Genomic DNA, 20,769 nt, shown 5'->3' on the forward strand with positions numbered 1-20,769 from the left:
TACTATACTGCAATGTAGATATTATTTGTTTTCTTAAAATGCTGTCACAGAGACACAAATATTCCCAGAAGACAGACGGATCAATCATGTTCGGAAATAAGTCCATGACATCCCTTTTCCCAAAAGACACCGTGAACAGTATTAAAAAGTTGTTATTTTCACGGAGTGGAAAAAGTACAAATAATTGGCCTCTCAGCCCATTTGGAAGCCTGAAAGCCACAAAGACAGACATTTTAGAACGCTTCCTGCTCCTTTTCCAGACATCGCCCAAATACCCTTTGGAGGGGTGTTCTTCATCTGGTAGCTTTTTAAATAGCAGAAAAATCACCTTCTTTTGATTACAGAAAGGACCTCACTACACGTTAAAAATCAGCTCTGAGTATCACGTTTCTAGATGGGAAGATGAACTGTTAACATAGGTTTAACTCAATCAAAATATGAAAACAAGATCATTCAGCGAGAATTACACAGTGGCGATGGCTGCACAACCTTGTGTCTGTACTAAAAACCATTGAGTTATACACTTTCTATGGTGAATTTTACTGTATGTAAATTATTGGGTTGTCGGACAAGTCATGACGCATTTTTACGATGAAAAACATAGAAAAAATACGTCATGACTTTTCCGACAACCCAATACATCAATTTCTTTTTTTCCCCCTAAAAAATAGTAATGTAAATCATGGCAGCAGACTTAAGACCCAAAAGTGACTCTGGCCATTTACAGCTCTTAAGTGAATGGCTATTCAGTGTTGAAAGGTATTTCCCAATATATAAGTACATAATGTATGTGTATACATAAAGTATGTGTAGGTATATAATGCTCCCAAGTTATAAATTTTCATCTAAATACATACCTACATAGAGATTTCAGGAGAGATGTTGTCTAATGAAATAAAGACAGTGTTTTACCTTTTAACAAATATTTGCAGAGCACGACTATATCAGACAATAAAATGTAATGGAAAGGGTCCCACTCCCGAGGAACTTAAGAGTCTAACAGGAAGTAAAGGCACATATGCAGGTAGGGAAGGTGTGGTCCCAGGGTAACCAGGGGTTGCTCTGGCAACAAAAGGGCGCCCGGCTCTAAGGAGTCCTGAGACCTGAGAAGCCTCCTGCAGGCAAGTGTAAACTGAGGCCCGAAAGCAGGACCTGGCCAAGAAAACAAGGTAAGAAAAGAATTACCTGTGGCAGGTAGAATTTAGACATTTTTCTTCTTCTTTTTTTCATTTTTAAAAATTAGCTTTAGGTGTACAAAACCTTCTTTCTTCTTTATACTTTTTTGGATTGTTTGCATTTTTATAAAGGCTAGTTATTTTAACCATAAAAAATTTTTTGGGGAAGAAACTATAACCACGTGTAGTTGACATGTTGCTGTCTGTACTTATAGGTCACCGTCCTGGGCAGGCTTGTGCCCACACCCCCACCTGCCCTCCATCACTGACCATGACCTGTTGGGTTGGGGTAGGCACCTGACCCGGAGACAATTGGAAAAACTGGCCAGAAGTCCACAAGGTGGCCTGCACGGGAGGTCGTTTGATGGTGGTGGTGGTGGTTGTACATCGGGTAACTCAATTGTACAACTAAATGCCACTGAATTGTTCACTTTAAAACTGTTACAGTGGTAAATTTTATGTTATGTGTATTCTAAGTACAATTTAAAAAATTAAAATAAGAAAAGCCACTTTCAAAAAATATATATATATATGAGTATAAATATATAAACAAAAAAAAATTGAGTACAACCTAAATGCACACCAGTAGAGAAGTGGCTAAAAATATTACAAGATATTCCTATACCGTAACAGAATACATTTTAAAAACTCTTACGTGAAAGGCCATTTAGTGTTGAAAAGCGTTTTCATATATATATACATATATACATATATATGTATATATATACATACACACACACACACACACATATGCTTAATGTTTGCAGGAGATAAAACCACAAACTACAAGGAAAAAATTAAGATCCTAATAAATTAATGGGCAAATTATATGGATAGGCACTTTACAAGGGGATATATAAATTATAGACAAAACTGGAAAATTATTGCCCTTCTGTAATAACGAAATTATAGTAATAAAACATCTTCAGGTAGGAAGGATAGCGGGAGGGAGGAGGAAGGATGGAGGAAAGCAGGGAAGGTGAAAGGGATGGAGAGAAGGAAAGAAGGAAGGAAGGCGGCAAGGGGAGAAAGAAAGGGAGGAGGAAAGAAGGATTAAAGGTGGGAAGGAGGGGGAAGGGAGAGAGGAAGGAAGCCAGAGCCATGGTGAGACTGAGACTGAGCTGGTTTCATGTCTTCTATGACTGTTTCTGCCTCTGAAAATAAAACTAAGACTAGCCGCCTGTGGGAGAAAGAACGTCTTCCCTTGTACCTTGACGGGTGTCCACTGAGATGCAGGTGGAAGGTGCTGGACATGCAGGGCACTTCTGAGAAAGTCCCTGGCCCGTTCTCCTCGTCCTCCTGCCTCTTTCCAGATCATGGAAACATGGCAACTAGCACTTCAGCAGGCACCTTGGGTCATGATACAAACGTGAAATGGAAAGATGGAAGCTTTGGACTACGTCTGGCAGAGCACAAGCTACAAAGAGCCTGGGACCTGCAGACGTGGCGCTCTCTTACAGTCTTGGGCTGTTTATTCAGATGTCTTTCACATGGAAAAAAAAATAAAGCTCCCTCTTATTTAAGACACTGTTATTTCTGGCCTCTGTTTCTTACTTGCAGTTGTGTGCAATTCTTTGTTGTTCTTTTTTCTTTCCTTTGTTCCTTTTAAGGCTAGTCAAGTGAAGCAATGGGAGTAGAGAAGGAACAAAGAAATCTGTAACTGGCTGTCATCAACTGTAAACACAAGTGCGCTCAGACTAGCCAATTGTGTGCAATTCTTAACTGATAAACTTCCTCTCAAATACGTTATGAAGATGAAATGAGAGGATGTTTGTATAACATGGCACAGAGCCCACTGCAACGTAAGCCTCATGGTAGTACTTACTCTTTGTCATCTCTGAATAAAGGTATCAACTAAATTTCTAAAATTCCACCATAATCACAAACCAAATACACTCAGGGTAAGTTTTTAAGTATCTACGAAGTTATCAAATACATAGTTTTCCAAAGGCGTTTACTGCTAATATTCTGCTAACATTGGAACACAAAGGGTTCAAATGAAAAAACCAGCAAATGAAAAAAAAAGTTACTTGTTTTCTGAAATAGACTGATCTTATTTCAAGGGTAAACTTGAGTGGTGTTAAACCTGCACAGGTGCTAGGTGCCTATTGAAAAATAAGATCTCAAAACTGCTCCAACCAGATTGTATAACACTGATATTCACCCAAACCAGTCACCTCATTTTACTTACAAAAGGCCCCAAAAATTAGGTAATTTTTGCTAAAAACATCCTTGTTGTTCTATCTTGTATAATCAGTATATTTTAGAGAAAGGAAAACCTTCCACACCTCAGTTTGAAATGGCCTAGTTGGTGCAGGGGTGAGGAGGGGTGGAGAAAAAGGGTGGCAGTGATGTGTGACTCACTCAAACTCTATTCAGAGGAGCCAGCAGGCCCTTGCCCAGCCACTGATGCAGTGTTCAGTGTCACCAGTTGCAACATCAATCTTTCTAATGCCCAGCCCTTGGAAATGGTCAAGGCCCGTCAGTAACATGGGTTCCCAATGTCAGGGGAGGCTGCCAAGGGATGGAAGAAACAAATGGACAAGTTACCTGCATCAGAGAAAGTTCTCATCCTGCCCAAAGAAGTTACAAAGGGTGGTCAACAAACAGGATTCCTTTGAGGGCACATGTTGGTGGGGGCTGCAGAGGTGTGGACAGATGAACAGGATTTGGACATTTGAGTCTGTGCATTGTAAAGGGGCTTACATTCCAAGTTATTAAGAAGACACGCAAACACTAACTCAAGGTTAACACGTACGGAAAGCATTCGCTTAGTATTTTCTAGTTTCAGCCGGAAGTATCATAAACAGGACAAAATGTTTCATAGAAACGGGGATGAGGAGCGCTCGTGAGAGGTATTGTAATCTCAAGTCTGAAATAGAATTGTTAGAAAAGCTGAGTTGTTTCTATTCTTTGGCTTCCTAAGTCATTCTAAATCTCTTCTAACATAGGAAGAGGATGGTCGGATAGACGGGCAGATGATCAGTCAGACCAATTCGGGAAAAGAGGAAATACCACGGGGAAGAAGGCTTCGCAGCCTTCACCATCGGTTCCTTGAAAAGTTTCACAACGTACATGTATTTTGAATCCCTACAATATACACTTTAAACATCGTACAATTTTATATGTCAGTTATACCTTTATACAATAAAGCTGAAATTTAAAACTTTAAAAATTCCAAAATTTTAATTAAAAAAAAAAAGTACAGGGCCGGCCGAGTGGCGCGATGGTTAGGAACTCGCTTGGGATGCCAGAGGGCCCCGGTTCGGATCCCACATATGAGGGCCAGTGACACTGCCCTCCACAGCTAAGATGCTGAACGGCGGCTCAACCTGGAGCTGGGCTGCCATGAGTCGCCGGTGACGGCGCAGGCTGCAGCCCCTGTGGCAGTGGGTTGCCATGGGCTACCGTATGTAGCCAGCAGCCAGCGTGAGCGGCCAGCAGCCGCAGTGAGCGGCCGTCCAGAAGCCGGCGACTGATCTGCCTCGCCCGAGAAGAGCGCAATGATGGTGCCAGCTTGGGCCAGTGAAGCAACGTCCTCCACAACTAGATTGAAGAACAAAATGACAGCAACTTGTCTGTTCCCCTTCCCCCAATTCCCCAAGCACTGTTCCAATTCCCCCAATAAAAATCTTTAAAAAAAAAAAGTACAATGGGAAAGTAACCCATGACCTACCTTGAAAAAAAATCCAATAAAGAATTGAAACATATTGAAACTGAAAGGCTCAGATGGAGTGCAAGCTTCATTAAAACAAATTCTAGGGGACTGATGAATATTTTGTTCTATTACATTTTGCTATACTGAATTTTTTAGCCAGAAATAATTGGGCCACTGTAGAGTTTTTCAAGCGGAACTTGTGTGTATGTGTATAATGTAATTTGTTTTGCAATATCATCAGTAAGAAGAGGGAACGTTTCATACTCCATTTGCCTTCAGCCAACCACTAATGGTCCACACTCCCCATCGCCCCAGAGCAGGAGAAATAAATCCAGATCTATGTTGCAGCCATAGTTCCTTACCTCTGTTTCTCAGAAATCCTTCCAGTGCTGGGCTCTTTCACTCCCTCTTACTACAGCCAAATCTCACATAGCAGTTGGATCACTGGCGGCCTCCTGGGGGCTTCTAGACTTACCTTCCCAAGAAGCCTGGCCCCTAGGGCTTCTCCTCCCCTTTCGGCTCAGTTCTGTGAACAGAATTATTTAAGGAACAACCTTGCATCCTCAGCAAGTGAGTGACATCCAGGCCACACCCCCTTCTCAGCTAGCCCTTCACCTGATCTATGAAGGGGAAATTACATCCCTCTTAGAGATAGACAAAGGCTGCCAAAACTTGGAGAAAACTAATATGTTCTCAGGCAGGCTGAGAGAATTTCTATAAGAGCAAGGGTCTTGGCAAGGCACACAGGGAAGTTTGCCCTTTAAAATCTTTTCTTGCATCCATCAGTGTTTAGAACTAAAGGGCAAAAGGCTGGTGATGCATCTAAGCAGAGTGGATTTTTAAACAGTTGTTGAGAAGGGCAGTAATGAGCTGAGAACCTTGAAACTGTCCATGGTGGCAATGGGGTCAATGTCAATAACTGAGTACCTAGTCACTGTCCGGTGCTTTACAACCTCCTTCCACAAGCCAGTGGTGGAGATCACTATCCCCATTTTGGCAACGAGGAGACCGACTCCATTTCCTGCCCCAGGGCACACATGATAAAGTATGAGAGTTGGAACTTAAATATAGACATCTTCTGATTCCAACTGTCATTCTTGGGCTCAACATGTTTTACTCATTAAATGAATTTTTGTTGAGCATCTAACTGTGCCTTAAATTGTGCTGGACAAGTCGTGCAGTTGACATGGAAGGTGACATGGACGTTTCATTGGGTATGAGCAGTGACACTTCCATGAGCAACAGTCAACCCACTACATGGAGGGACAGGTGGGGCTGAAACAGAGACCTGTCCAAAAGGTGATTTTAAATTTTGTCAGATCTTTTGGAATCTTATTTAGATCTACTGGGTTGTCTGAAAAGTCCTGATGCATTTTTGCAACGAAAAACATAGAAAAAATACATCATGACTTTTCTGACAACCCAATGGATACTATGAGAAACTGCTTCGTAATATAAAGTGCTATACCAACATGAATTATACTTAATTCTACCAGGGTAGTTACCATAGAGATTATAATTAACCTGGATAAATGTCATTCAGACTAAACAGTCAACGAAACTAGGTTTTTTTTTTAATTAAATTTATTACATGACAGTTCATAACATTACTTAAGTTTCAGGTGTATAATTCTATAATACATTGTCTGTATATTTCATTGCCCTCCAAAGTCTAATCTCCTTCCATCACCATATATTTGACCCCCTTTACCCTTCTTCAAACTTCCCCACCTCCTTCCACTCTGGTAACCACCATACTGTTGTCTGTGTCTATGAGTTTATTTGCTTGTTCATTTGTTGCTGTTTTATATCCCACATGAGTGAAGTTATATGATTCTTGTCCTTTTCCATCTGACTTGTTTCACTTAGCATGATATTCTCAAGATCCATCCACGTTGTCACAAATGGCAATGTTTCATTTTTCCATGGCTGAGTAGTATTCCATTGTATATATATGTACTTCTTTATCCAGTCATCCGTTGAAGGACACTTAGGTTGTTTCCATGTCTTGGCTATTATGTATAGTGCTGCAACAAACACAGGGGTACATATATCTTTAAGCATTAAGTGTTTTCCAATTTTTCAGGTAGATACCCAGCAGAGGGATTGCTAGGTCATCTAGTAATTCCATTCTTAATTTTTTGAGAAACCTTCATACTGTTTTCTATAGAGGCTGCACCAATTTACAATCCCACCAGCACTACCCTTTTTTCCACAGCCTCTCCAACACTTATTTCTTCTTATTGATAGCAGCCAATCTAACAGGTGTGAGGTGGTATCTCATTGTGGTTTTGACTTGCATTTCCCTAACAGCTAGTGAAGTTGAGCAATTTTTCATATATCTGTTGGTCCTTTGTATGTCTTATTGGGAGAAGTGTCTGTTCAGGTCCTCCACCCATTTTTTAATTGGACTGTTTTTTTGCTGTTGAGTTGTATGAATGCTTTATATATTTTGGATATCAGCTCCTTATCGGAGGTGTTTTTTACAAATATCTTCGCCCATTCAGTTGGTTGCCCTTTTGTTTTGTTGATGATTTTCTTGCTGTGCAGAAGGTTTTTAGTTTGATATAGTCCCATTCATTTATTTTTGCTTTTACTTCTCTGGCCTTTGGGGTCAAGTTCACTAAAACCAAGGTCCATAAGTTTGGTACCTACTATGTTTCCTCCTATGTATTTTATTGTTTCAGCCTTAGATTCAAGGCTTTAATCCATTTTAATTTTGTGTATGGTGTCAGACAGCAGTCTAGTTCATTCTTTCGGATGTGGATTTCCAGTTTCCCCAACACCATTTATTGAAGAAACTTCCTTTTCTCTATTGTATGTTTTTGGCTCCTTGTCAAAAATTAGTTTCCCACATATGTGTGGGTTTATTTCTGGGCTCTCCCTTCTGTTCCATTGGTCTGTGTGTCCATTTGGAACAGTCTTATTCTACACCTGGCTCGTAGGAATTTACCAAGCCACGTGCCCTAAGAAAGGCGCACACTATCTGGCACGTCATTTTCTAGAACTTGCCATGCCCACAAATCAATTTCTCCAGTTACTCCAGCATAATGTGGTTTGAGAATAAACAAAGTCATTGATGATATGTTGTCACACTTCATTCCACAGGATTTAACAAAGTAGGGAGCCACACGGGGTAAGCCCTTTATCCAACACAGAACATTATCTGTCCTTCCTCACCTGGAGTGAAAACTCATGAGAAAGTTCCTAATCTTGGAGAGCTTAGCCCCAGACAAGGAAAAAAAGGTGTTTGAGGAAGCAGGAAATGAAGGAATACAATAAGCATAATCCTCCTGGGTTAGTTTGCGTAACTATATTGTTTCACTTTGCCCTGTAATTATCAACACTAAATTTTGTGGAATAATGTTGAATAAAGACATCTGAAAGGAAACATGCATCGCCTAGAAGTTTATTCTCTTAAATATAGTACTCAAAATCTTGGAAGAAAACATGAGTTTAGTGCCCCCTCACATTTCTCCATCATTTTCGTATTTTGACAATTAAGACCCCGCATGAGACTGAAATGACTTGCCAATGTAGTTGTTCTATGACATGGTGAAATTATATCAAATTCCAAGGCTTCTCAATCAATAATCCATATTTTCCAGCCTCCGGTTAGTGGAGGTCAAGCATTCCAATGACCGTCTCGCACAGGCTGATGTTAAACCCGAGACGGGTGCAGAAGATGGCGGCAGCCGTCAGACCTGCAGCTACTCCTCGGCTGTCCCCTCCAGGATGTTTTTAAAGGAGAATGGAGAAAACTTGTAACCAGCCCCAACGTAGAACTTGTTTTGGAACTCCACCCTGTTGTTGGGGGCAAGAAAATGAGGATTAAACACAGAGCGAGAGGCCTCTGCCAGTGGCCTCTCACCACACCATCACCACCCGGCCCCCCGCACCCCACAAACAAGCCTTCGCCCGTGCACCCTTGTCTGATGGGCTCGTGAGGAGATCGCTTCACGAGGTTACGAGTATATGTGGTGTTTCGTTTCCATCCTGATCTGAAATCCCAGGGCTACCACTACTGCAGAACACACAGAACCTTACAGAACTGTGGTTCTGTGTGTTCTACAGTAGTGGTAGCCCTGGGATAGAAATGATGTTATAACCTGACACAGAGGACACTGTGATTCTCAACTCAATACGTGACGTGTAAACATTTTCTTTACGAAGAGCAGGCATAGAGGGAGGTGGAAAGCATCAGTGAAAGGTCGAGACAGGCTGTGTCCAGATGTTCTGGGCACACCTGGGAATGGCAAGGGCCTCCTGGGAGCACTTTCTTCCCTGTGGGTCCCCTCCTTCTGCTGCAAATTTCTGGAGAGTATAGCAGCTTGTTCTATGGGTACGACTCCTGCACTCAGCACCAAGGGCAAAAGCTCCCATATTCGCTTAGCATGCTCTCTGTGAGCCTAGTTCAGATCTGTCATCTTACCAACACTTGGAGGTGTCCCTTATTTTGAAGCCCACTGTAATATAATGAATGGAAATTCAAAAGAGAAGGTATAAATGGGAACTACCATTTATTAGAGGGTAGCTATGAAATACACACCTATAGGACATCATTGAATGTTACACCAACAGGTGACATTGCTCATGTCACACAAGTCAGGCTTTGAGCCCAGTTGCCTGGCCCTACACCCTGTCCTCCCTCCCTAGAGCACACGAAGCTTCTGCCGGGTGGCCACTCTTACCAGTGTAGTCGCAGGGCGTGCAGGAAAGCAGAGAGTCCCTCCATGACCAGCAGGATGGCGACTGTCAGGACAGCAAATACAGCAAAAATGATAAAGACCCCGACAAGGCCGCCCCAGCCCCGCAGGCGGAGGCCAATGTTCATCACCATGGTCCAGAGGACTTCAGACAGTTCTGCAAGACGCAAGAGCAGCATTCTCAACCATGGGGCTCATTTGGCAAATGCAGATAAGTCCTGGGCCTGCAGGCCCTAGGATGCAACATCTCCACTCCTGGGTGAGAAGTCAGGTGGGCGTGCCCTATGGCCTCACATGAGATGGTCCACACAGTGGGAGAGTTCACAGTGGGGGAATTCCCATCAGGAGGGCAAATACATGTGGCAAAGTATGCAACAACGGAAGCAGCAACGTACATAAATCTGAGTAACAGAGTGTTATGCCAACGAACAAAGAAGCAAAACACAGAAGAAAATGTGTAATATGACTGGCTATGGACTGGATCTTTGTGTCTGCACCCACCCCTACAAAATGGCAGTATTTGGAGATGGGGCCTTTGGGAGGTGATTAGGGTTTAGAGAGGTCATAAAGGTGGGGTCCTCATGATGGGGTTACAAAAAGTGCTGGGATATAAGGGAACGCCCAGGACCCAGCATGAGGGCAACCTCCGGACTGGGGACCAGGGAGGAAGGTTCCCAGGGGTGGGGGGTGCCATTTGGGCTGAGTTCTGAAGGAGGAATTAAGGTATCAGGTGAGGAGAGAGTAAAAGAAGAAGGAATATTTCAGACAAAGGAGCTGCAGGGCGAACACACAGAGGGTTCCAGAGAGTGTGGCATCTTCAGGAGCTGGGGCACAGTTCCTCGTAGCCACTGCATATGAAATGGGCAGGTGCAGGGACCAGTGGGCACTGAGAGAAATCCCAAGAGACAAGGCTGGAGAAGCAGGAAAAGATAGGAAGGGTCTTACAAGGCAGGTTGGTGAGTCAGGATTCCAGACTTAGGTCAACTCTGGGGCTTGGATTGTTACTACAATTGGATTACTGGGGCTGGCCTGACCCCGGATGGCTGTGAATTCACCACTGTGGTGAGTACCACTGTGGGTCAATTCAATGGGCAGCCAATTGGCCCACCTCCCGCCAATTCTCACAATCGAAGCAGGCCTTCTCTGAAGGTGAATTCCCCCCAAAGATGCCCACATCCTAATCCTAAGAACCTGTGAAAATGTTAACATTACATGGCAAAGGGGGCTTTGCAGATAGGATTAAGAAGGCTGAGATAAAGAGGTTACATTGAATTATCCAGTTGGCCCACTGTAGCCACAAGGGTCCTTATAAGAGAAAGGCAGGAGAGTCAGAGCTTAGAGAAAAAGGAGATGTAATGACAGAAGCAGATAGTAGAGTGATGAGCCCACAAGCCAAGAAATGCAGGAGGCCTCTAGACACTAGAAAAGACAAGGAAATGGCTTCTCCCCCTAGAGGTCCCAGAAGGAACCCAGCCCAGCTGACACCTTGATTTTCAGACTTCTGGTCTCCAGAACGCTTAAGAGTAAATTTCTAATGATTCAAGTTGTTAAGTTGGTAGCCATTTGTTATAGCAGCAACAGGAAACTGATACGGAGGGGAACCCCTCCAGCAATATAAAGCCAGACCCACTGGGGAAAAAAGTGACTTATTCCTAAGAAAGAAGAGTCATTACAGAGCCAAAGTTTCCAGAAATAACCCATAGAGAAGGCACTTCTACCTACCAGCACGTGGCCTCTGATCATGGCCCTGATGGGGGCCTCACTCACCTGCATGGGCCAGGCTGAGGGCCCAGAGCCGGAGGTAAGAGGCTGTGTTGGAAATGCAGCCCAGGCAGTACTCAATCGTGTGGATGGCCTGATGCACAAATATGTCTCCAAAATTGAACTGAAAGAGAGGGTTTTTATTCTATTGCATTCAGTGCTTTCTACAGAAAAGGCGTGCTACAAATGACACACAGACCAATAAGACAAGGGTCCACTATTAAGACAGTTCCAGTTGAACTAGGGGAAAATAAGCATTAATATACTGTAGAGAGAAAATGAGCAGCACAACGTAGGGTTTGGTACGTGTAGTAACATTTCCCAGAAATAGTTGAAAAGGTTCACAGAAGAAGAGAGATTGGTTGGTAAGGGGAGTCGTCACAGGAGGTGAGATGTGTGCTGTGAGGATGGGGAAAGGTCAGAGGTCAAAGAGAAACAAGATCGTTCCTGGTAAAGACAATGACTCCTGGTAAGGAAAAGGCCGCTAGGGAGGGGACATCATGAGGGCAAGTTTGGGGGAAAAACAATGCGGCTGGAACTGGACTCTTGGGTAGGTGAGGTGCAGAAAACAGTACATAGGCAGGTATGAAGTTTCAGGAAAGGCCAACAATGGACAGAGTTGAGAAAACAACCAAGAGTCAATGAAGAATCATAAAAAGCATCTGAATCGAAAGTGGCAGGAGGAAATACATATTTGGAGGAAGGTTAATCTGGTTGCAAAATGGATCAGGGAAGGGATAGCCTATACAAAGCCAGTTTGTGGATCAGCTTAATAATCCAGTTAATGAGGGGAGACGAGACAGCGCAAAGACGGCAATCACTCATCGTTTCCTTCATGCCCTCTGACTCTGTGGGGGAAACAGGCTCTTCTCTCAAGGAGCTCAGAGTCTAATGGGGAGAACGCGCAAATGGACAGTTACCATCCAACAGTACAGGAAGTGTGGTCATCAAGAATGCAGCAGGATTGTGGGAACACAGAAAAAGGTCCCCTACCCAGTCGGGTCAGGGTTACACAGGGCTCTGAGGTTCTTGAGTCTGAGTAGCTAAATGAATGGCAGTGACAGAAATGGAGAAACTGGGGAATGAGATGAGTAGTCGATTCTCAGACAGGTTGCATTCCGGGTGATAGCTGCCCATTAGCGTAGGATCTCAGCACACAACAGTAGAGGCAGAACAGGCTCAGAAGAAAAGTCCAGGCTGGACAGGGACACCTGGGGCCTCACCTGTGGGAGGACTGACACTGGGAGTGAGGACTGAGAATATCTACAAGGGGAAGATGATATGAAGTAGAGCTCCTAGCCTTGGGAAACATCTTCATCCTGAGATAAGAAAGCAACTGCTGTTGAAAAGAAAAGATCAATGAACCAGGGGGAGCCACATGGCTGCAGTCAAGGATGGAGAGAGACCCAGGAAGGAACTGAGTGTGTGCTCAACTATGTCAGATGCTGCGGAGAAGAGACAAAAGTCAACGCCTCTCAATTCAGCAATGAAAACAGCTGGGAGGAATTGAAGGGTGGGGGCGGGCAGAGGGAGAGGGGGCAGAGACAGTCAGAATAAAGCAATAATGTGTAGTGAAGAATTTACCCTGTCCAAAGAGAGGTCCAGCTTTGTCCTGGCCCCTGGGAGGCAACCTCTAAACCCTTGGCATTTCCCACGTGAAAGAAACATCTTGGTTCTTTTTGGTGAGCCCCTGGGACCACATCTGATCCTTCATGTGGGGGCTGACCACACCCGAAAGACCAACCCTGTGTGGTTAGAGAGTTGAGACTTGGAAGCAGTGTTACCAGCCCCATCTCCAGGGAGAGGAAGGAGCTAGCGGTTGAGTACAACCGCCTGCTCAATCAAGCCTGCATAATGAAACTCCAATAAAACATAGGACACTGAAGCCCAGGTGAGCTTCCTGGGCTGGCAATGCTGTGCGCGTACTGCCCCATGTCAACGCTGGGAGAGTCATACATTGCTAAGGACACAGAAGCTTGACATGTGGAGCCCTCCGAGTGGATTCTGCCTATGTGCCTCTTTGTCTGACTGGTTCTACCACCAAACTGTCATTGTAAGTACAGCACTTTCCTGAGTTCCATGAGTCAGTCGATAAATTATTGAACCTGAGGAAGTCTGAGAGGACCCTGAATTTATAACTGGCTGGTCTGAATGAGGGTGGTCCTGGAGGCCCCCCAAACTTGTGGCTAGTGTCAGAAGTGTTGGGCAGACTTGGCAGTCTGGAGAACTGTGCCCTTCACCTTGAGTTTGGCTAATTCCTGGTGAGGACAGAGGTGGGGGAGGACTTTGAGGGGGAAGGAGAGCCAAGCCTATATTTGCCTTGTGATGGGAGACCCATGCGTGATTATACCTGCGGGAAGGAGCATACAAACGGACCCGTACGTTGCCCAAACAAGGACAGCGAATTCATGGCAGAGGTGGCGTGAGAAAAATAGCTGAAGGAGTTTATACTAACCAGGCTGGGACTTAGTGAGTCCAAAGATGTGTGGGTTGGATTCTAAAACATTCCAGCAGGTCTGACTGATTTAGTCATATCAGTAGCCACTACCCTATGCCTAGAATTTTGCAGGAAAAAATTTCCATCATCCAGATTTTTCATTAATTCTAATGGACCATCGTTAGTTCAAATGATTTTTTCTTTCTCTAGTAATTAACATCACAAATGGAGCTCCTTGCAGAACCTCTCAGGCCTCACAGGAACCCTGTCCTCACTCCAGAATCAGAAAAGAGCTCCAGGGAAAAACCCCCAACCAGGTGCGGATTGTGGGTGACTTCAATCATGGTAGAAAAACAGCCAGCTGCCTGCCTCCGTCTGGGAAAATGGGGCACACTCCTGAGAGGGGGGGTGGCTGCCCTTGGACAGAAAGAGTCAGAGAGGGAGGACAGAATCAAACAAACCCTGAATTCACAGGAGAGGCCGATAATGTTACAACCATCAGTCAACAAGGTCATGACAGAGCCGGGGTGCAGGAGGAGGTGATGGCAGCTGTGCCTGCTACGCCGGGGAGGAGGACTGGGAATAAAATCACCCCCTTTTTGCTCCAGTATCTAGGGCTAGATTTGGGCTCTGCTCTCACGGTTTGAGGGACACTGATGGGAAAGCTTACGATAAATGTGGGTGACTCCCAGGGGCCCAGTTCTGAGCCAAGGAGGCCTCCGTGACATTGAGGGCCTCCAAGGTCACCAGATCTGAATGCTGACACTCACCTCACACTCACAGATACAGCAGCACGTGTGCTAAGGTATTACAGTACTCCTAGATTAGTGGGTGAGTAGCTGTTGCTCTGATCCTCATAGGTGCTCCCCTTCCCATAGGACCTCCCCAACTTCACAAGACTCAACAATTCCAGGGCTGCCACCGCAGGGTCCTCCCGACACTCACAGCTCTACTGCCTAAGTTTATTCTGATGGGCGGGTGCTGCTCTTCAATATTTGACTATCGCCCCTGACCAGGTCTGCTTCTAGAATCTGTACAAACTGGGAAGTCTCCGTAGGATACTGAGTCCCAAATACCTCCTCTTCGTGGTCATCCTGGGCCCCATGGGCACCTGCAGAAGCCCCCTGGTCACCACGCAAGGAAGCGTTGGAGCTGTCACCTTCCATGTCCTCAGTGGCGTGTCCTTGGATCATGGATCCCTGCAGCTGTCATCAAGCAAGGAAATGAAGTGCTAAATTCACCCTTAGAATCAGACTCACAACAATTCTATCCAAAATAAAGGCTCCCATTAAATATTAGCTACCTACCAGACACTGTTCTAAGCTCTATATTATCTCAATATAGATAATATTGTGCCTTAATAACTGTCTTTTTATGTAAGCACAATTATACCGTTTTTACAGAGGTGAGCTACAGCACAGAAAGGTGAAGAAACGTGCCCAAGGTCACACAGCTGGTAAGGCTTGTGAGCAGCAAAGCCAGGATTCAAACCCAAGCACTCTGATTCCAGACCACGTGCTGCACAAGGTGCCAAATGATTCGGTCTTTAAGGTAAACCAGTGCATGTGTAGGAGTGCCTTTCTATTGTTTAAAAAATACAGTCATGAAATCATCAGTTGTAGCTTCGACATACATAGCCTTGTGACCTAAACACTCAGATTTCTACAGGCAAAATTAGGACATTAGTGATTGCTATGGTCTGAAGGTTTGTGTCCCTCACCAAAATTCCTAGCTTGCAATCCTAACCCCCAAAGATGATAGTTTTAGAAGGTGGGGCCTTTGGGAGGTGATTAGGTTGTGAGGATGGAGCAGACAATGACTTTTCCAACACAAATATACTTTTAAAATAAAAACAGCATTTTATAAAAATAGCTGAAAAAAAAAATCTAGGTGTAGTCACCATTCCATTTGGCCCGGTTTTATCTGTGAATTTCAATAGAACATTTCTTTCAAGTTGCTGTGAAACTTAATGTCCATAGTTTTTCCTAGACTGATGTCACGGCTTGGGTATCTTCACCTTTCTTTCTTTAGCGAGTCTGCACCTAATATGTGCAGGGCCCTAGGCAGAGGTCATGATGGAAGTCTGCATGCCACATGTTTAAATATTGAAAAGTTACACATCAAGCCAACAAACTCCTAAATAAAGTATGCTCTAGCCTCCTATCTTGATCATCTAGCCTCCTATCTTGATCAATCAATCCTCATAAGAACTTGCAAGGCCAGGTTCAAATTCAGAGTCTCAGGAGAGCTGGCCCGGTACCATGGGTGTGCCATCCTTTCGTTATCACCTCTGGCTCCACCCCACAGTACAAGGGTCTTCCGTGCACACCTGCAGGCACGCTCTCCCACAACATCCACATTCCACCCACACTCCCCACAAACAGGGCCTAGTGGTACCCATGCCAGTGGTGTGGTTGGCCCTTTTAGGGCCTGGAAGTGGGCTTGAGTCCATCTGGACAGGAATTCCAGGGTTCTGGGTACCAAGGGAGGATTCAGGGTAAGCCTTTCCCCTTGGCCACGTGGGTTCCTTGTCCTTTGATGAGGGACGTGACTCAAGTTAACAAGACTTTGTCTTCTTGAAATCCTATTTTCTCTCCTCTTTATCTTAAGGAAAAAAATACCAACAAAGAAACAGAAGATAGTTTCTCCCTTTCCATCCCTAATTCTTGCCTTTTCTGGTCATATCCCGGAATTGGTTACAATGAACGGGAATAGTTTTGCAGAAAGCAGCATGATACTAGACTTGGTGAATCTCAGCGACTCTTGTTCCCCAGTCAAAATATACTTTGCAGTCCCCTTAACTAAGCATCTCACAATGGTTGAGCTGGGCACTGTCAGAAACAAAATAGTAATCAATTTTAAAATGAGTTACTTGCAACTTTCTAAAGACACATGTGCCACAAGACATGCACAAAGATGTTTATAGCAACAGTGTTTGTAATTACTAAAGCTGAAAACAAGCTAAATCACTATCAATATGTGAAGAGGAACTAAACTGTCGTATATCGGTGCAAGGGAATATCATATAGCGCGCGCGCACACGTGCGCGCCCCAAGCAAATCTTGCAAGACATGAGATTCAAACATGCTTGCCGTTAATAGAGTATTTTGCTGGAACTAAAAAGGCCCCTGGGAAAAGTCGGACTGTGCAGAAGGACACATACTTGGGGAAGGCCAGTTACTCATCTCTCTACTGTCCTGCAGGCCCTGGTAAGCCCACCATTCTCTCTGAACCCCAGATTTCTATTTCTAAGGGACCCACATTCCTACCCACAGCGAGTGAATTGAAACGAATGGCTCTTACCTGGGCTTTCCGATAATTGGCTCTAAGAATTAACGGCTTAATCAGAAGCATCCATGGCACAGAAATCAAAGCCATAATAACAAAGAAAGTTTGGACTTCTTGCTGCAAGAACAAAATGGTAAGTTCCGATCACTTTAAGGAAACCGCACAGCATACTTAGTATAACAATGCTAAATATGGGTCATCTCGGTTGCATTGTATTTTGAGCGCTCTAAAGCATTTCAGTGAATTCAGTCACCTTCATACCTTGAACAGTCTAACTGCCAATGGAAAACTGTCAGTCCAGTGGCTCCCACTGGAATACTGGGCCAGCACTGGAAACTCACCCTCTTTAGTCCTTATTCTTAATATACAGCCATACCATACGTAACCAGTCATTTGAACAAGTACTACTCATGAGACCCATCATAAGGGCAACTTTATTTGTCCCTTGTCCCTTTAACTCTGTTCCATGGGAACAGTTAGCCCCTAGCTTTGGATGAAAGGTGTGGCCGGCCCCATGGTTTTACCAGTCACTTTGTAGTAACCCAAAGTCCTGGGGTCACTTTAAGGCACAGGCATTATCTCAATCAGTAATTATATATTTCCAGTACAGGACAATGATCTCAGCTCACTTGCTGTTTCTCGCTCTCTCTTTCAAAAAAAAAAAAATCGTTCTTTCCTGTTATGAACCAATTACCCCAGTGAATTTAATTTTTTTTAAAATTATACATGTGTATATATAATTTACTTTTTATTTTCTTAATGTCTACAATAAACATATACTACTTTTGTATAATTTTAAAAAATAAAAAATTAACTAGTTGGAATTTTTAAGTAAATACCTGCTATACTCAACATACCAAAAAAAAAAAAATCCCGCACAATGTCCGCCGGATGCATCCTCTCATTGTGGGTAAGTTACCTAATGGGTTCTGGGAAACCTATGTTGAACTCTCTTCCATGTCTCTCTCTCACAACGCCCTTTGGAATGAGACAACTGTGGTCTTTATGTCTCTCTTGAAACCCAGGAGCCATCCCATTTAAGGATCCTGGTACTATTTCCTTCCACATCCACATACCCCCATCTCTTCTTTCATACGTTCCCTAGTCACCAGTTTTGAAGAGTAACTCAGAGCTGCTATCGTCAAAAGAACCAGGAAGGCTTGGTCAGACCTACTGAAAAGGACTGGGAACTTGGGGCTCGGAGTAAAAGGAAAAAAAAAAAAAAGGTCCTTCAGCCGTGACATTTCTTCAACTGTTCTGGCCGAGCTCTTAGCGAGGCAACTTATTATCCCAATGGTAACAAGGATTCCCCTGATAACCCTCCTCCACTTGAAGGCTCAAAAGGGGACGAGGAATGGACTGTCCAATTTTAAATAAGGCTTTCCCCTTCATGATGAACAAAGCAACTGCAGATTTATATTCATCTGTTGCCCTTGCTCTTCAATATTCAAATGTGGCACCAAGACAGCCAGGGTAGTGCTGAGAAGGGGCTGCATTTATCGACTCCCATTGTCTCTTCCAGCTGTTTGACCCCAAAATGAGGTTATGGAAACTTCAAACCATGTCAAGATAATTCATCTTCATACTAGGCTTAGGGATACCAGCCAACTCCCAAAAATGTTTTTTTAATAGAAAAAAGCTGGAAACGCCATCGACTGTGCAATGCTCAGGGCATATTCCAGACTAAGTGTGGGCTTCAGTGTTCATGACAAGAGTGATTGACACATGAAACATTTGGTGAATCTGAGTCCTTTGCCTAAAAGACACCTGTTTGGGAAATCCAAGTAAATGTTCATTCAGACTCAAGCAGTGAGCATATGAACCTTCAAAAACATTCGTTTAATGCTAAAACCTAGGGCTGGTTCAAGGATACCATTGATGTATAACCAAGAGGTGCTATGACAGTGAGGTGCAATACCACAAGAGAGCTTTCAAGCGAGCTCTTAACCAACTGTGCCACTTGGCCGGCTCACAAGAGAGCTTTCAGAAGTATAGGTCTTCCTTGGCCGGCCGAGTGGCTCAGTTCGTTAAGAGTTGGCCTAAGAGCACGAGCTGAGCAGCAGGCTGCCGGTTTGATTCCCACATGGGCCAATGATGCTGCGCCTGAGCTGTTGCTGAGCTGCCAACAGGTGGCAGGATGGCTCAGCTGGTGTAACGACAAAATTGCCTGTTCAGTGGTGAGCTATACCCACCCGCAACTAAGACTGAACTGGCCACCTTGAGCTGAGCTGCCGCCCAGATGGCTCAGTGGATAGACCGTGCGCTCTTAACAACAAGGCTTCTGGTTCGACTCCCACATGGGATGGTGGCTACGCCCACCCGCAACTAAGATTGAACACAGCACCTTGAGCTTAGAGGCCATGAGGTGCCGACAGGAAGCCAGATGGCGACTGGCGCCCTCCACAACGAAGACTGAAGAACAACAACTTGGCTGGTCCCCTTCCCCAATTCCCCAGAACTGTTCCCCTCTCACAATTCCCCAATAAAATCTTTAAAAAAAAAAGAAGAAGAAGAAGAAGAAGTAGTAGTATAGGTCTTCCTGGTTCTTACCTAAAATCATTCCTTATTTTGTTTCATAAAAAAAATGCCCTGTCACGTGTTTTCTCCTTATTATTTGTAGGGGAAGAGGTCACAACTAGGAATCATGCTTATGGGGACGTGCATGGCCATAGGAGGACTATGGCTTTCCCTAGGACGCCCCAGATAAGCAATCATACTCGGGTAACAGGTACACCACAGGGTCGCCTGGCATTGGGAAACTAGCCGTAGAGCTTGACCCAGAGGAACCACAAGCTATAGAAGTGGGTCTTCCTTTTGTGAAAACCTACCTTCAAGCAATATAATCAAGTTAGTCACTGGGAGAGGCCAGAGGAAAAACATTATTTGGGTTACCAAAGAATTAGTCGCTGACTTATATGTATATCTAGCTCCCAAGGGACATTTATTCTTTTAAAAATAAAAATATTAAGTTGATCATGAGGCTGAAAGAAATGGAAGAAATCAGAATGGTGCCTTCCCAACTGTTGGGAGGCACGGTCCACGAAAAGCAGCAGCAGCACCTCCAACGAGCCACATATGCTCACAGGGGAGCCTGAGTTCGGGCCAGTTTTCCAGAAACCCACTACCAGTGTGGACAAAGGGACTTCACTTCTAGACTCTATTTCTATTTTCTTTCTTGGGAACCTTCCCTAGAGCTTACTTTCAGAATAAAGGATGATCATATTTTACGTGGAGCATTTACAGTCTCAACCCCATCAATTGGAAGGATTCATGTTTCTTTCTTCCCAGACAACGTACAAGTCCATTTCCCAGCCCACAGCAATACCCTTCTCATGCATTACCCAGGCAGGAATAACCGGAGCTGCTCCATCACACTGCCCTCAGCCCTGTAACTCATTTAATACAAGTTCTGAAATGTAAAGCCCCTACCACCCTTGACCGGGTGCAAAGAGGGCTCAATGGCACAAATACCGTAATTATTCTGCAATACTCAAGAGTATGAGAGAGATCTGACATAATCAAGCGCATGGAAGAAGAAAGCAAGCCAGGAATACCTGATGTTGGTACAGGGGCACGTTTGAAGAGTCGCGATAGTTAAACATAAACATATTGATGAAGTGGATGAGGATACTTGGGGCTTTCCGGGACACATGGACATCATAGTGGCACCATTTGAAAATGATCATGAAAACCAGGTATCCAAACAGGCACAGCATAAAAATCATCTCAGGAATAAATTGCAGA

General features: G+C 44.2%; 1 protein-coding gene across 1 annotated transcript in view; it reads right to left on the minus strand.

The window, feature by feature from the left end:
- Window positions 1-7,504: 7,504 nt before the first annotated feature.
- Window positions 7,505-20,769, minus strand: part of LOC109388515 (V-type proton ATPase 116 kDa subunit a-like) — a 76,789-nt gene continuing 63,524 nt past the window's right edge. Inside the window, exons 17-22 of the mRNA XM_019653241.1 lie at window positions 20,580-20,769; window positions 17,041-17,142; window positions 14,814-14,942; window positions 11,307-11,424; window positions 9,525-9,696; window positions 7,505-8,637 (exon numbers count right to left, since the gene is read on the minus strand). Coding sequence (XP_019508786.1) covers window positions 8,544-8,637; window positions 9,525-9,696; window positions 11,307-11,424; window positions 14,814-14,942; window positions 17,041-17,142; window positions 20,580-20,769 — 805 coding nt within the window. The 3' untranslated portion in view covers window positions 7,505-8,543. The remainder of the gene's footprint in view (window positions 8,638-9,524; window positions 9,697-11,306; window positions 11,425-14,813; window positions 14,943-17,040; window positions 17,143-20,579) is intronic.

This window comes from Hipposideros armiger, unplaced genomic scaffold (genome assembly GCF_001890085.2).
Source record: "Hipposideros armiger isolate ML-2016 unplaced genomic scaffold, ASM189008v1 scaffold_201, whole genome shotgun sequence".
In the NCBI taxonomy this organism is placed as follows: domain Eukaryota; kingdom Metazoa; phylum Chordata; class Mammalia; order Chiroptera; family Hipposideridae; genus Hipposideros; species Hipposideros armiger.